Here is a 16232-nt window from a genome sequence, read left to right as displayed (position 1 = left end):
TATAATTATTAAAGTTAAGAACCAAATAAGATTTTTTGGATAGTTTTACCAGATAGATGATATGAAATGTGTCAAAATACTACAGTGCTGCAGGATTGGTTTGTTTGTTTGCTTGCTTTTTTTTCCTTTATATTTTAGTCTTTTCCAACCCTTCATTAATAATCGTGCATTGTTGGGGCACCTGGGTGGCTTAGTTGGTTAAGTGTCTGACTCTCTTGGCGGGGGAAATAGAATTTAGCGATTCATCACTTGCATATAACACCCAGTGCTCATCCCAACAAGTGCCCTCCTTGATGCCCATTACTCATTTAGCCCATCCCCCCACCCACCTCCCCTTCAGTAAACCTCAGTTTGTTCTCTGTATTTAAGAGTCTCTTATGGGGGCGCCTGGGTGGCTCAGTTGGTTGAGTGTCCGACTTCGGCCCCAGTCATGATCTCACAGTCTGTGGGTTCCAGCCCCACGTCGGGCTCTATGCTGACAGTTAGCTCAGAGCCTGGAGCCTGCTTCCGATTCTGTGTGTCCCTCTCTCTCTGACCCTCTCCTGTTCCTGATCTGTCTCTCTCTGTCTCTCAAAAATAAATAAATGTTAAAAAATTTTTTTAAAAAAGAGTCTCTTATGGTTTGCCTCTTTGTCTCCAACTTATTTTTCCTTTTCTTCCCCTACATTCATCTGTTTTGTTTCATAAATTTCACATATGAGTGAAATATATATTTGTCTTTCTCTGGCTGACTTACTTTGCTTAGCATAATACACTAGTTCTATCCATGTTGTTGCAAATGGCAATGTTTCATTCTTTTTGATCGAGTAATATTCCACTGTATATATTTGGTTATTGTTGATAGTGCTGCTATAAACATTGGGGTGCATTTTCTGGGTCATAGGGTAGTTCTAGTTTTACTTTTTTGAGGAACCTCCACAGAGTTCTCCAGAGTGGCTGCACCAGTTAGCATTCCGGCCTCTCTTCCCCCAGTTCACCTCTCCGTGCCGCACACCTAGTAAGTTCTCTGGTTCAGGTTGTGCAGATTGTTGTGTTAGTCCTCAGATCAGTTTTCTAGGCGTGAAGGATGGTTTAGTGTTGATATGACTGTATTTCAGAGATGAAAGATGCAAAAATAACTTCCATGTTGTTCCTCCATCTTGGCCCCTCCTGCACCAGTTTGCCTGCCTACCCAGCAGTGCAACAGCATGCCCCTTTCTCCACATCCTCGTTTCCTGAGTTCTTAAGTTTAGCCCTTCTGACAGGTGAGAGGTGGTACCTCGTTGTGGTTTTGATTTGTATTTCTCTGATGATGAGTGATGTTGAGCATCTTTTCACGTGTCTGTTTGCCATCTGGATGTCCTCTTTGGAAAAGCGTCTGTTCATGTCTTTTGCACATTTCTTCACTGGATTATTTGTTTTTTGGGTGTTGAGTTTGACAAGTTCTTTATAGATTTTGGATACTAACCCTTTATCAGATATGTCATTTGCAAATATCTTCTCCCATTCTGATGGTTGCCTTTTAGTTTTGTGGATTGTTTCCTTTGCTGTGCAGAAGCTCTTTATCTTGATGAGGTCCCAATAGTTCAGTTTTGATTTTGTTTCCCTTGCCTCCAGAGACATGTGGAGTAAGAAGTTGCTGTGGCCAAGGTGAAAGGAGTTGTTGCCTGTTTTCTCCTCTAGGATTTTGGTGGCTTCCTGTCTCACATTTAAGTCTTTCATCCATTTTGAATTTATTTTTGTGTGTCGTGTAAGAAATTGGTCCAGGTTCATTCTTCTGCATGTTGCTGTCCTGTTTTCCCAACTCCATTTGCTGAAGAGACTGTCTTTATTCCATTGGATATTCTTTCCTGCTTTTTCAAAGATGAGTTAGCCATACATTTGCGGGTCCATTTCTGGGTTCCCTATTCTGTTCCATTGGTCTCTGTGTCTGTTTTTCTGCCAGTGCCGTACTGTCTTGATGATTACAGCTTTGCAATACAGCTTGATGTCCGGGATTGTGATGCCTCCAGCTTTGGTTTTCTTTTGAAACATTACTTTGACTATTCGGGGTCTTTTCTAGTTCCATATAAATTTTAAAATTATTTGTTGTAGCTCTGTGAAGAATGCCAGCATTATTTTGATAGGGATTGCAATGCATATGTAGAGTGCTTTGGGTAGTATTGACATTTTAACAATATTTGTTCTTTCAGTCCATCAGCATGGAATGGTTTTTCATTTTTTGTGTCTTCTTCAATTTCTTTCGTAAGTTTTCTATAGCTTTCAGTGTATAGATATTTTACCTCTTTGATTAAGTTTACTCCTAGGTATTTTATGGGTTTTGGTGTAATTGTAAATGGGATTGATTCCTTGATTTCTTTTTCTGCTGCTTCCTAATTGGTATATAGAAATGCCACAGATTGATTTTATATCCTGTGGCTCCGCTGAGTTCATGTATCAGCTCTAGCAGTGTTTTGGTGGAGTCTTTTGGATTTTCCACATAGAATATCATATTGTCTGTGAAGAGTGAAAGTGTGACTTCTTCCTTGCTTATTTGAATGACTTTTATTTCTTTGTGTTGTCTGATTGCTGAGGCTAGGACTTCCAGTACCATGTTGAGTAACAGTGGTGAGAGTGGACATCCCTGTCGTGTTCCTGATCTCAGGGGGAAAGTGCTCAGTTCTTCACCATTGAGGATGATATTAGCTGTGGGTCTTTCATATATGGCTTTTATGATGTTTAGGTATGTTCCTTCTATCCCAGCTTTCTTGAAGATTTTTATCAAGAAAGAATGCTATATTCTGTCCAATGCTCTTTCTGCATCTCTTGAGAAGATCATGTGGTTCTTATCCTTTCTTTTTTATTAATGCGATGTATCATGTCGATTGATATGTGGATATTGAACCAGCCCTGCAGCCCAGAATTTTCATTTTGACCAAACAAGCAATTCGAAGTTTCTCTCTTTGTTTGGGGATTGGCAAAAGTGTGCAGCAACCCAGAATGTGAACCAAAACTATTGGTCCTCGGTTTGCATAGGTACAAGAAGTGAAGACAGTTGGGTGGGAGATTCTTTTCTTGGCTTGTTTTTTCCCTTTGGGTTCTTAGCCCTTCAGCCATTAAGCAACAAGAGAACATCAGTAATTTGGAAGAAAGCACACAGGTTTTTAACTTTTCCTTCTATTCTCCTCCTTAACAGAGGTCATCACCGTTGGCACGCCAACGCAGCATCAGCCCACCTGTTACCCGATCTGACACAATCTGTAAGGACTTTGAAGAAATCTCTGTTGATGAAGAATCACCTAAGTTCTCACCAAAGGAAGTTATAGAGGAGACCGTGACATTGAAGGTGAGTGTTAGCCCCCTCTGAGGGCTTCGTCATGGTGCACAGGCCGCAGGCATAATCTCTGCTTGCACTCTATCCTGCTGTGGCTGCGCACTAGGGCGACATTGGGGAAGGAGCAGCCATTTTGCCTTTTGACCTGCATGGTAGTTTATGTTTTCTGTCCAATTGTACAAACCAAGTAATCAGCAGTTTAGTTTATAAGCAACAGAAGACATTATTTCAGAAAACAATAATAGTTTGCAGAAGTTTTCAATTGTTTCAGGAAAAAAATAATGGAGATTTTTACGGGCGTAAAGCCTCTGTGTTTTCCAATGCCAGAATCTCAAAGGTTAGGGCATGTAGTAGTGTTTGGTAGACACACACCCATGTGAAAAATCATTTGACACGTGAGAGGGCCTGTAAGTGCATTTTATACATCTAGGTTTGTCAATGAAGTAATATCTGTCAACAGTTGGAAAATTAGTAGATTGTACCCATTTCTATATATGTATATATATATATATATATGTATATGTGTGTGTGTGTGTGTGTGTGTATAAACATTTATTTGGGGAGAGAGAGAGAGTGCAAGCAGGGGAGGGGCAGAGAGAGAGGTAGAGGGAGAATCCCAGCCAGGCTCTGTCAGTGCAGAGCCTGATGTGGGACTCAAACCCATGAACCATTAGATCATGAGCTGAGCTAAAATCGAATCGGACACTTAACCCACTGAGCCACCCAGGTGCTCTAGGACCTTTAAAGTGAAGTAGCATTTCAAACAATTAACTTTGGGAACTAAGAAGTAAACAGAAAGGTAATTTATAATGAAGATAATTGACCAGTCAGCACAAAATGGTTTTGATGCTAAAAGATCCAATGGAGGGAAGCAGCCATCAGTTAAATGTGTCAACAATAACAACAACAAAACCAATCAAGTAAGGTACAGAATTAAAGCACACACAGGTGGTAGGTGGCTATGGGTGCTCACTGACTAATGGGTTTAAACTATGACTATAAATATTTTTCAGCAGAATACCGCTAAATCAGACAACTTAGTCTGAATTAGTGGAAGGATTGAATTAGATAACATTTTTATTGTGATAAAATACACATAACATAAAACTTATCATGTTAGGGGCACCTGGGTGACTCAGTCAGTTAAGCATCTGGCTCTTGGTTTCGGCTCAGGTCATGACCTCATGGGTCGTGGGTTCAAGCCCTGCGACAAGCTCTTTGCTGACAGCGTAGAGCCTGCTTAGCAGTCACTCTCTCTCCCTCTGTCTCTGCCCCTTCCCTGTCCCCCCTTGAAATACATAAATAAACTTTTAAATAATGTATCACGTTAAAGCATACAATTCAGTTGCATTAATTCACAATGCAATACACATCACTACTATCTAGGTACCGAATGGTTTTGATTCTCCCAGGTCATACTTATTAAGCAGTCATTTATCATTCCTCTTTCCTCTCAGTTCCCGCAACCACCAGTCTGCTTTCTGTCTCTGGATTTGCTATTCTGGATACTTCATATAAATGCAGTCACACAATATATGTTCTTTTGTATATGGCTTCTTTCACTAAGTACACTGCTTTGGAGGTTCATCCATGTTGTAGTACTTCAGTTGTTTCTGTGGCTGAATAATACTTCATTGTATGGACATACCATGTTTTCTTTAGCTATTCACCCACCGATGGACATTTGGGTCCTAGCTACCTATTGGCTACCGTGAATAGTGCTGCTATGAGCATTCATATACAAGTTTGTGTTTGAACATTTGTTTTCCGTTCTTTTGGGTGTATACCTAGGAGTGAAATTGCTGGATCATATGGTAATTCTGTATTTATCCCTTTGAGGAGCTGCCAAACTGTTTTTCCCAGCAGCTACACCACTTTACATTCCCACCAGCTATGTATAAGGGCTCTGGTATCTCCACATGCTGTTCGACATTTGTTATTTTCCATTTTTAAAAATTTTTAATGTTTATTTATTTTTTGAGAGACACACAGAGAGAAATAGAATGTCAGTGGGGGAGGGGCAGAGAGAGAGAGGGACACACAGAGTCAGAAACGGGCTCCAGGCTCTGAGCTGTCAGCACAGAGCCAGATGCAGGGCTTGAACCCATGAACTGTGAGATCATGACCTCAGCCAAAGTTAGACGCTTGATCGACTAAGCCACCCAGGCACCCTTGTTATTTTCCATTAAAAAAAAACTAGTCATTCTAGTGGCTGTGAAGTGTGTCTCATTGTGGTTTTGATTTGCATTTCCCTAGTGACTAACGTTGTTAAGCATCTTTTCTTGTGCTTATTGGCCGTTTGTATACCTTCTTTGGAAACATGTCTATTCAAGTCCTTTGCCCATTTTTTAATTTTATTTAACCCTTTGAGGAGCCACCGAACTGTTTTTCCCAGCAGCTACACCACTTTACATACCCACTAGCTATGTATAAGGGTTCTGGTATCTCTACATGCTGTTCGACATGTGGAGTTCTTTTTGTTGTTGAGTTATGAGTTCTTTACATATTCTGCATACTAGACCCTCTTCAGATATATGATGTGCAAACATCTTCCCCCATTCTGTGAGTTGTCTTCTAATTCTATCAAAAGAATAAAATTAAAAAAATATTTTAATCTTCACAAAGTCAATTTATTGATTTTTTTTGATACTTGTGCTTTTGGTGTTGTATCTAAGAAGCCATTGCCCAATTTAAGATCATGAAGATCTACCCCATGCTTTCTTTGAAGAATTTTAGCTCTTATATTTAGGTCTTTGATCCATTTTGAGTTTATTTTTAATATGGTGTGAGATAGGATCTTACTTCATTTTTTTTTAATTCAAATTAGTTAACATACAGTGTTGTCATGGCTTGCATGTGGACATCCAGCTGTCCCAGCACCATTTGTTGAAAATACTATTATTTTCTCCATTTAATATTCTTGGCACCCTTGTTGCAAATCAGTTAACCACAGATGATATGTACATATTTGTAGATACACAATTTTCTATATATAAGATCATGTCATTTGTAAATAGAGATAGTTTTACTTCTTCCTTTCCATTTTCATGCTTATTGTTTCTTTCCCTTGCCTAATTGGCTAGAACTTCCAGTAGAATAAATGAAAGTGGTAAAAGTGAACATCCTTTTCTTATTCCTTATCTTAGGGGGAAAGATTTCAGTTTTTCACCATTGAGTATGATGTCAGCTGTGGATTTTTCATATATGCTTTCTTTTCTTAGTTTGTTAGGTGTTTTTAGTATGAAAAAGTATTGGATTTTGTCAAATGCTTTTCTTTTTTTTTAATGGTTTATTCATTTTTGAGAGAGAGAGAGTGTTGTGTGTGTGCAGGGGAGGGGTAGAGAGAGAGGGAGGAACAGAGGATCTGAAATGGACTTTGTGCTGGCAGCAGAGAACCTGATATGGGGCTCAGACTCACAAACTGCGAGATCATGACCTGAGCCAAAGTCAGATACTTAACCCACTGACCTACCCAGCCACCCCTGTTCAGTGCTTTTCTACATCAATTGAAATGATCGTGTTATTTTTTCCTTCATTCTATTAATATGGTACATTATTTCATTGAGTCATTTTCATATGAAACCTCCTTGCAACCCCGGGGTAAATCCCAATTTGTTGTGCTATACAGTTGTCTTAATATGCTGTTGGATTTGGCTTGCTAGTATTTTTGCATGTGTGTCTACAAGGGATATAGGTCTGTAGCATTCTTTTCTCGTGATACCTTGATTTGGCTTTGGAATCATGACAGTACTGGCCTTGTAGAATCAGGAAGTATGCCCTCTTCTATTTTTTTTTTTTGAAGCATTTGTTAAGTATTTAAAAGTTTGGTAAAAGTCAACAGTGAAGCCATCTTGTCCTGGTCTTTTTTGTTATTGTTGGGAAGTTTTGATTACTGATTTAGTATCTTTATTTGTTATATATAGGTCAATTCAGATTTTCTATTTCTTCTTCAGGCAATTTTGATAATTTGGGCATGTATAGGAATTTATCCCTTTCATCTGGGTTATCTAATTTGTTGGCATACAACTATATGTACTATTGTCTTGTAATTCCTTTTACTTCTGTTAGGTCTGTAGTAATTGTTCACTTCCACTTCTGCTTTTAGGAATTTGTGTTTTCTGTCTTTTTATCTTAGTAAATCTTCTAAAGATTTGTCCATTTTGTTTTACTTTTCAAAGTAAATGGTTTCATTGATTTTCTGTATTGTTTTTCTATTCCCCATTTCATTATCTCTGCCTTAATCTTTATTATTTCCTCCCTTTTGCTAGCTTTGGGTTTTGTGTGCTCTTCTCTTTCTAGTTCCTTAAGGTGAGCGGATATTGATTTGTGGTCTTTCGTCTTTTTTAACATAGGCATGTGCATTTCTGAGGACCACTTTTACTGTATCATAAATTTTTTATGTTGTGTTTTAGTTCTTATTCATGTCAAAGTATTTTCTAACTTTCCTTTTGATTTCTATTTTGATCCATCGGTTTCTTAAGGCTATGCTGTTTAATTTCCACCTATTGTGAATTTTCTAGCTTTCCTTCTGTTAATTGATTTCTAGTTTCAACCCATTGTAGTTAGAGAAGATACTTTGTGTGATTTCAATCTTTTAAAATTTATTAAGACTGAATTTGTGGCCTAACATACGGTGTGTCCAGGAGAATGTTCCATGTGTCTCTCGGAAGAATATGCGTTATGCTCTTGTTGTATATAATGTTCTATATATATATATCTATAAGGTTTACTTGGCTTATAGTGTTGTTTCAAGTCCTCTCTTTATTGATCTTGTGTTTAGTTGTTTATTTACTGTTGAAAACGGGATACTGAAGTCTATAACACTCTTGTAGAACCGTCTATTCCTCCCTTCAATTCTGTCCATTTTTCCTTTATGTCTTTGAGGGTGGGTCTGTTGTTTGGAGGTGTATATGTTTATGATTGTTCTATCTTCCTGGGAGATTAACCCTTTTATCAGTGTATAAGGTCCATCTTTATCTCCTATAACAATTTTGAGGTAAACTCTATCTTGTCTGATATTGGTACAGCAATATTACGTTTTGCTCAGAATACTTTTTATCATCTTTCCACTTTCAACTTATTTGTGTCTTTGGATTTAAAGTGAGTCTCTTGAGCAGCATATAAAAAGATCTTATTTCTTTTTTTAATAGATCATATTTCTTAAATCCATCTTGCCAATTTCTGCTTTTTGATTCAAGAGTTTATTTACATTTGCAGTAATCACTCATAAGGAAGCCCTTCCTTCTATCATCCCCCCCCAGCATATCTTACATGTTTTTGTTCCTCAATTCCTCCACTGCTCCCTTCTTTTGGATTTAATGGTGTTTTCTTATGTACCATTTTCATTCCCTTCTTATTCTGTCCTCTCTATATTTTAAAATTATTTTCTTAGTATTTTCCTTAGGATGACAATTTTAAAAATTAGATGACATTTTAAGATGTAGAGTTTTCTCTTTCTGTTAATTTGAGTAGGGTGACTATGCATTTTATAGGCTAATGAACAGAGCTAAATTATTTATAGTCAACATTTCCAACCATCAGTCTAAACATTCGTCCTGCTTGAATGCAATGACCTTCCTATTAGTAGGTTCAATAACTCAGAATTCAAGACTTTAGTCAGGTTATTGTAATAGGTTAAGTATTGTGCTGGCGGGCAGAAAGTCTAATCTTTGGTGGTCTAGTCAAACCCCTATCACCCTTCTGCATGAGAGTTTCTTGGCTGTTTCTGCCATGCTTCCTGGTTCATTAGTTCACTGTCATGAACACAAGGAGGACAGGTGGTGGCAACAGTGTCATCCCAAGAAGCTGCTGGGACCTCCATCCCAACCAGATATGCTGGCCCAGAGGCTTCTCTAAGCTTCTCATAAATTATGACCTCGAAGCACTCTATCCCCAGAGGCCTCCCCACCAACCCAGCTCCTGCCGCCTTCTCACTGAGGATCACCTAAGGAGCGGGGTGCAAAACCAAATCCTCCAAATAGGAAAGTCAGACAAAAAGAGGACTCAGTCTCCGAAGGAGTCTTTCCAAGTTTACTGTTTTATTTTCTTCTCCAAGCTGCTGCCTCCTACTGGTACCAGGGAGGAAACACTTTACCTTTCAAGGACACCAAGACACATAATTAAAACGGCAAAAAGTAGTGATAAAGAGAGGATTTTCAAAGGACACCGTCAACCTTTTACTCTAAGCTCACTTTTTCCTTCAGCTCCCCGGGGGCAGAGCAGGAAGGATGGCCTGAAAGCTCACTGCCTCAGCCTATGTCTTCTGCATTTCCTTGGGTGAAGAGTTGAGCTCTTGGCCCCTTTCAGTTGTGGCTAGTGAAACTTCCCCAAGTGATCTTCCTCTTTGGGCCTCAGAGCCCTCTGTCTTGGTTCAGTGGCTTCTGTCCTTTGTGTAGAGGTGAGACCAGCTGTAGGGATGAACGTATCTCTGCAGAGCATAGGCGACATAGTGACATAGTGAGCCACTGTGATTCTCTGTTTGACGTCCACTTTTACCACGCAGAGAGACACCAGCCTGGACGGTCTGACCTAACAAGGTCTGACTCATCCACCCCACCCACCATCTTTAGGACTCCCCCTTCCAGGTTCCGAAGATCCTCCTACTTAACACTTCCGTGACCCCCGCCATTTTCCCGACCTGGCTCATCTTCATCTGTTTTGCCTGATGAGCCTATAAAAGATCTTTCTTCGATATTGCTTTTCATGGGGAAAAATAAGTGTGTGAAAGAGAAGCCATGCATATACAGCCCAATCGGTCTTCACTGTTGGGAAAGTCCATGTGTCAAGTACTTAGGTGCTTATAGTCTGAGCTGATTAAACACTTGGGCTTTAGTTCCACTGCAGGAGAAAGGTTGTTGTTGAACATGGTGGGGGTTAAGTCGCTGCCAGTCCTAACATCATATAGGCTAATGAAGAGTTAATTTAGAATCCTGCAGGACTGCCTCCTTATCATGTCATGTCTCTTGCTTTACCCCTGATGGCCTGTTCTCATAATTCACCATTAGTATTTATAAATAGGTCCTTGAAGGCCAGTGATATATATTTTTTAAATCCTCTGATACATCAAGGGAGGGCGTAATGCCCCCTTCGCCACTGTTGCATAGAAGTTTGTAGTTTACAAAGTGATTTTGCGTATATAGGTGCATTTGATTGCTCAGAAACTCAGCAAGGTAGATAAGGAAGATACCATTATTCCTGTTTTAGGTGAAAAAAATCCAAACAGTTTCAGAAGGTGAAATGACTTGGCCAAGGCTACAGAGCCAACCAGAGCTGATTCAAACGTGGGATTCCTGTCTAAATCCACACCACCTTTTCACTAAACCACGTGGACACTCGTGGCTCTCTAAATGTTTACAATCAACACCCCAAACAACAACAGCTGCTCACACTTATGGAAACTGTCTTTCTTTGTCTTTTTAATGTTTAGTTATTTCTGAGAGAGAGACAGAGACAGAGCACGAGTCGGGGAGAGGCAAAGAGAGAGGGAGACACAAAACCCGAAGCAGGTTCCAGGCTTCAAGCTGTCAGCACAAAGCCCGATGTGGGGTTTGAACTTGGGAACAGAGAGATCATGAGCTGAGCCGAAGTCAGATGCTTAACCAGCTGAGCCACCCAGGTGCTCCAGTATGTGGTCCTTTGGCTGCATGTATATTTGTTTTTGACAGAGAGACAGAGTATGGGTGGGGGAAGGGCAGAGAGAGAGAGTGAGACACAGAATCTGAAGCAGGCTCCAGGCTCTGAGCTGTCAGAGGGTAGTGGGAGTATAGATATTATCATCTAGACCCCGAGCACCCAAACTGGAAGACCGCCCTGAAGCATGAAGGCATTTCAGAACAACACAAGAGACTTTACTCTGTACACCGAGTGTATTGACCATTCCAATAGATAACACAAGCAACTTACAGCACCAGGAAGAGGTGTTCTATCATTTCATGAATAAAGAAATTAAAAGGGGCCTGGGACCCCTCCTAATTTTCTGCTATTGACCCCACAGTGTTCCTTCCCCTTCACCTAGAATCAGAAACAGAATAGTGACCTGGGCGGAGCATTGGCCTGACCTGTTAGCGCTGTGTTCTGTCCCCAGGCATTGGGATCACAGGCCATAAAAGAAACATATTTGGAACCAAAGAGGGTATCACCAGACCAACATACAGTAAAGGTGGGGAAGTACGGGGAGCTGTGCAAGATGCAGAGTCCAGAGGGGCCCCGGATGCTGCGTCGAGCCAGTTTGGAAAGAGCTAGTGAGTCAACAGAAATGGAAGTTGTGACCACCTGCTAAACGAGATCGTTTGCCATTGTCCAGGGAAGGAATTGTTCCTAACCTGGTCTTCAGAGGGGCTCTTCTAGCACAGATATTTGCAGTTTCTCAGGAGCATGAGATGCTCTGGGGTGTGTCTTGGAGGTGTAGAAAAGGGTATGTCAAGAAGCCCAGTGAAGACTATTTGGAAGCCTCTGCCAAAAAACTCAACTGGGAGCCCCAGGACCAGCTGGCTTGGAGCCAGGGGGAGGCCAGCCAGAATGAGGGACTAGGGGCACTTAGTCCCGCAGGGTCCTCCCAGCAGCCCAGCTGCCTCATCCAGGACCAGTGAATGGAAACAAAGGCAGTGTGTTTATGCAAACGCAGCTTGCAGACAAGCCCTGGTTTCCTCCCCTCCCTCCTCCTAGGCAGAAACTCCAGAGCCCTGATGGGGTTTACGGACACAGACTGTGCCTCTCACCCCAGTCAGCCCCTCCTGTTACTAAAAGGGGCGAATGGGACGAGAGAAAATGCAAATTCTTGGACCTCGCAATCTCCACTAAATGGTTAGGTTCCTATCTGAAGGCAAAGGGGGAGCCCTCGAATCCTTCCTAAGCAGGGGAGCTCCCCTGAACGTCCCCTGAACGATTAAGAGGGGTCCCAGGCCCCTTTTAATTTCCTTATTCATGAAATGATAGAACACCTCTTCCTGGTGCTGTAAGTTTGCTTGTGTTATCTATTGGAATGGTCAATACACTCGGTGTACAGAGTAAAGTCTCTTGTGTTTCTTGTTCTCGCCTGTGAGGGAACTGGCACAAGTGTGCACCTTGCCTCTAAGGAGCCCGTTGACCAGAAGCATCCATAGTGCTGGAGGAAAAGGGACGGCAGCTCAGGAAAAATTTCTTCTCTGGGAATTCTTCAGCCAGAACACTTTCCAGCCTACAGAGCTGCCTCATTTCTTTTCTCCCACTCTCTCCAGAGCTCCTTTGAGCCCTCACTTGAACCCGTTCAGTCACAGTCCTTGACCACGTTTGCCAGGATAGCCTGTCCCAGCAGCACTCAGCTGCCCCTTGGTTTTAGCACCCCAGACTCCACCAGGAGCTGTCTGGACTCTTCAGCTGCTCGGCACAAGATGGCTTTAAATCCCCAGAAACAAAAGAAGAACCTAAGTCCTTCAAGAGGCCTGGGAATAAACCCCTGTATCATGAAGGATGCGTTCCAACCTTCATGAACCACTCTTAGGGGAGTGGTAGGGTTTGGGGGATCTAAACCCTGAGTAAGGATGGTCAAGTCCAGGGCACTGTCCCCCAAGCTTGACACCCCACCCCCAACCCCAAGAGGTGAACGGACTTGCATGTGGAATTTACGTAAAAGATACTGCAGAAAGCATGAACAGTGACTTAAACCCCAGAAACTGCTTATTGGCCTAGCTTCTGGGAATGCACTCAGCCCTTCTTTGTACAGGATATTCAACTGTAGCCCAGATCAGGTTTCTTTTAATTATGATTTTTGTAATGTTTATCTATTTTTGAGAGAGCAAAAGCAGGGGAGGGGCAGAGAGTGAGGGAAACAGAGGATCTAAAGCAGGCTCTGTGCTGATAGCAGTGAGCCCAAGGTGGGGCTCGAACTCACAAACCATGAGAGATCATGTCCGGATGCTCAACTGCCTGAGCCACGCAGGTGCCCCTGGTTTCTTTTCATTATTAATCAGGCAAGACCCATGAGTTACATGTTGAAGTACTGTTCCACTCCTTTGGAGGTCAGGCTTCCAGCAACTCCAAGCATTCAGTGTTGCAGCATTGTATCATGTGATTTTCTATCAGGCAGAGCTACATTTAGGCAAGCCAATTATGTTGAAAAGGTGGCCACTAGACTCAGAGCTCTGACAACAAAGACAGGTGACAGCTGATAGCAGAGAAAGATGGCAGGAACAATCTGGGACCATTTAGTAGAGGGATCAAGAACCTTGCCCAGCTCAGCAAATCCCTCAGGCCACACTGTGTCATAGTCCAATGTAATAGATCACATTCATCATTAATCCAAGTCATCAAGAAATGTTTACCTATGCTCCCTGGTATCTGTTTAATAAGATAGAGAGGTAATGACTTTGTAAAGCATTTTTACTAAGAGGTAAAACATTTTGGTGCTTCATTTAATTGTACTTTACTAAAGGATGTTGGTGTTTATTTTTTAAAATTTATAATAGTTTATTGTCAAATTGGTTTCCATATAACACCCAGTGCTTCTCCCCACAAGTGCCCCCCCCCATGACCATCATCCCCTCCCTCCCTCCCCCTTCAGCCCTTGGATCATTTTCAGTATTCAGTAGTCTCTCATGATTTGTGTCCCTCTCTCTCCCCAGCTTTCTTTCCCCCTTCCCCTCCCTATGGTCTCCTGCCAGGTCTCTCCTGTTAGACCTATGAGTGCAAACATATGGTATCTGTCCATCTCCGCCTGACTTATCTCACTCAGCATGACACCCTCGAGGTCCATCTACTTTGCTACAAAGGGCCAGATTTCATTCTTTCTCATTGCCATGTAGTACTCCATTGTGTATATATACCACATCTTCTTGATCCACTCATCAGGTGATGGGCATTTAGGCTCCTTCCATGTTTTGGCTATTGTTGACAGTGCTGCTATGAACATTGGGGTACATGTGCTCCTATGCATCAGCATTTCTGTCTCTCTTGGGTAAATCCCTAGCAGTGCTATTGCTGGGTCATAGGGGAGTTCTATGGATAGTTTTTTGAGGAACCTCCACACTGTTTTCCAGAGCGGCTGCACCAGTTTACATTGCCACCAACAGTGTAGGAGGGTGCCCGTCTCTCCACATTCTCACCAGCATCTAGGATGTTGGTGTTTAAAAGGATGTGTCAGTTATCTGGAAGATTCACCTTGGCCAAACACCCAATTCCTCAGTGACTCTGGGCTCTAAGTAAAGGGTTGTAAATCAGGGATGGAGGACCTGAAAAAATTTCGTAGTTAAACGCATTTTGCAGGGAAGGACATCCAAGCACCAATGGTTGCCCAGTGTCACACGCCCTCGTGGTAGCAGACCTAGGGCCAGAGTCCAGTCTCGACTTTCAGCTCTTTAAGCTTTTAGCCCCACTGTGTTGCATTGAGCTTGGACACCTCAATTTAGCCTTAGAAAGAGAACAAACTATGGGTTGAAAGAAGAGTTAGCCAGACAATGGGTCCAAAGGGGCCCTCTGGCGGCCCTGGGAGGATCTCCTTGGTTGTCAAGCAGAAGGAGAATAATCACTATACACTAAACCCTATCTATATGCGTTATCGCCTAGACGCCTCACCACAAACCTAGTAGATGGGGAATGGTGGCCCAGAGAGAGTTAGTGTGAGCCTCTGACTCTCTTCCTTCTGCACAGCCTAATTAAGAACACGCCTGGACATCAGTCTCTAAGAAATTCAGGCCATCTTCTTCTGTGTGAGTCTCCCTGACTCATGGGCAAATATGAAAGGGTCAAGGATGACACACAGTCTGCTGCCACCTGCTCCTTGCTCTGGAATTTCTTAGCTTTCTCCTCACCCCTAATTTTTAGATGTGGACACAGAGATTTCGAGAATAGCCTGGCCAGGGTCACACAGTGAGTAAATGATGGAGCAGGAACTTGAACCTGGATCTGTCCTACCTCCTTCACTCACAAATAAATTACTTGGAGCTGAGTCTCTTTGCACAGGCACTTTGAGCAAGGGCGTCAAGACTAACACATTCGTGTTAGATGTATGTCATAGAGGCTCACATGAAGCAAATTTTGGTTGCTGCTCAGCGCACTGCTACTCTGACATTTCCAAAGCTGCTCTGTAATCATCTGTAAACCTTGTTTCTGTTAAACCGATTTCAGCCATTTCTGCATAACGGCTGAACCCCTCATAGTTTTCTGTCTTCTTTCCCAACAAACCCCCAATCCTCTTTCTTCCTTTGAGCTGGGAGGGCATAATTCACGCTTTCACTAAATTCCCTGAAAAGAAGCCAAATGGGCTTTGAATTTGGCTTCCAGACCTGGTGAAACCAACTTGGAAATGCCAGTGTTGCCAAGAATCTGGTTGCCGTCAGGCCCAACCACCACATTTTCAGACCGATGGCCTCGTAGTGTGGTTCGGCGGTTTCCAGCATTAGTTTTAGAAGGCTCCCTAAAGCACATGGCTCAGAGATCAGACACTTCGAATTTATGTGGATCGCTTCCAATAGGTAAGCTGATCACTTCCAACAGGGAAGAGGATCATGAGAGGATTAATGCCACTGGACATGATTTCTACGGTTAATGGTATCGTTATGTTCCCAGCTGAGCCATTTAGATATCAAGGACTTTTTCCCCCCAATGTTACTTTCTTTGGCAGTCACTTAAGGCTGGTTGGGAGGCCCTTCAATCTGATTCAAGTTCTTTCTTTTCCTCTTTTAGGTGAAGCCAACGCAGGAGGAGCCAGACCTTCCGCTGGCACCTGAGGCAGAGAAGAGTACAATGCAACCCAAAGAAGCGAGCCAGAAGAAGCCAAGAAAAGACATTATAGGTTGGCACATCCTCACCCGCACTCAAAAACATGTGTTAGGAGCTCCATGGCAGAGCGCTAGGTGACAGGAGCTGTGGAGTGAGATTTAGCTAGGCCTGCTGCTCTTGGTTGTGTGAGAGCGTTCAAGTTTAGGTGCATACCAGTGGGGTCCAGGTTCCTCCATCGAAACTGCCT

At 42.3% G+C, this 16232-nt stretch overlaps 1 protein-coding gene across 1 annotated transcript in view; it reads left to right on the top strand.

Moving 5' to 3' along the window:
* Positions 1-16232, top strand: part of KIAA1210 (KIAA1210 ortholog) — a 40541-nt gene that overhangs the window by 11967 nt on the left and 12342 nt on the right. Inside the window, exons 5-8 of the mRNA XM_029929691.1 lie at positions 3155-3304; positions 12508-12697; positions 12959-13017; positions 15950-16058. Of these exons, the coding sequence (XP_029785551.1) occupies positions 3155-3304; positions 12508-12697; positions 12959-13017; positions 15950-16058 (508 nt within the window). The remainder of the gene's footprint in view (positions 1-3154; positions 3305-12507; positions 12698-12958; positions 13018-15949; positions 16059-16232) is intronic.

Source organism: Suricata suricatta, chromosome X, assembly GCF_006229205.1.
Source record: "Suricata suricatta isolate VVHF042 chromosome X, meerkat_22Aug2017_6uvM2_HiC, whole genome shotgun sequence".
Classification (NCBI taxonomy): domain Eukaryota; kingdom Metazoa; phylum Chordata; class Mammalia; order Carnivora; family Herpestidae; genus Suricata; species Suricata suricatta.
The sequence above is the reverse complement of the archived record's forward strand: the minus strand, read 5'-3'. Positions and strand labels throughout refer to the sequence as shown.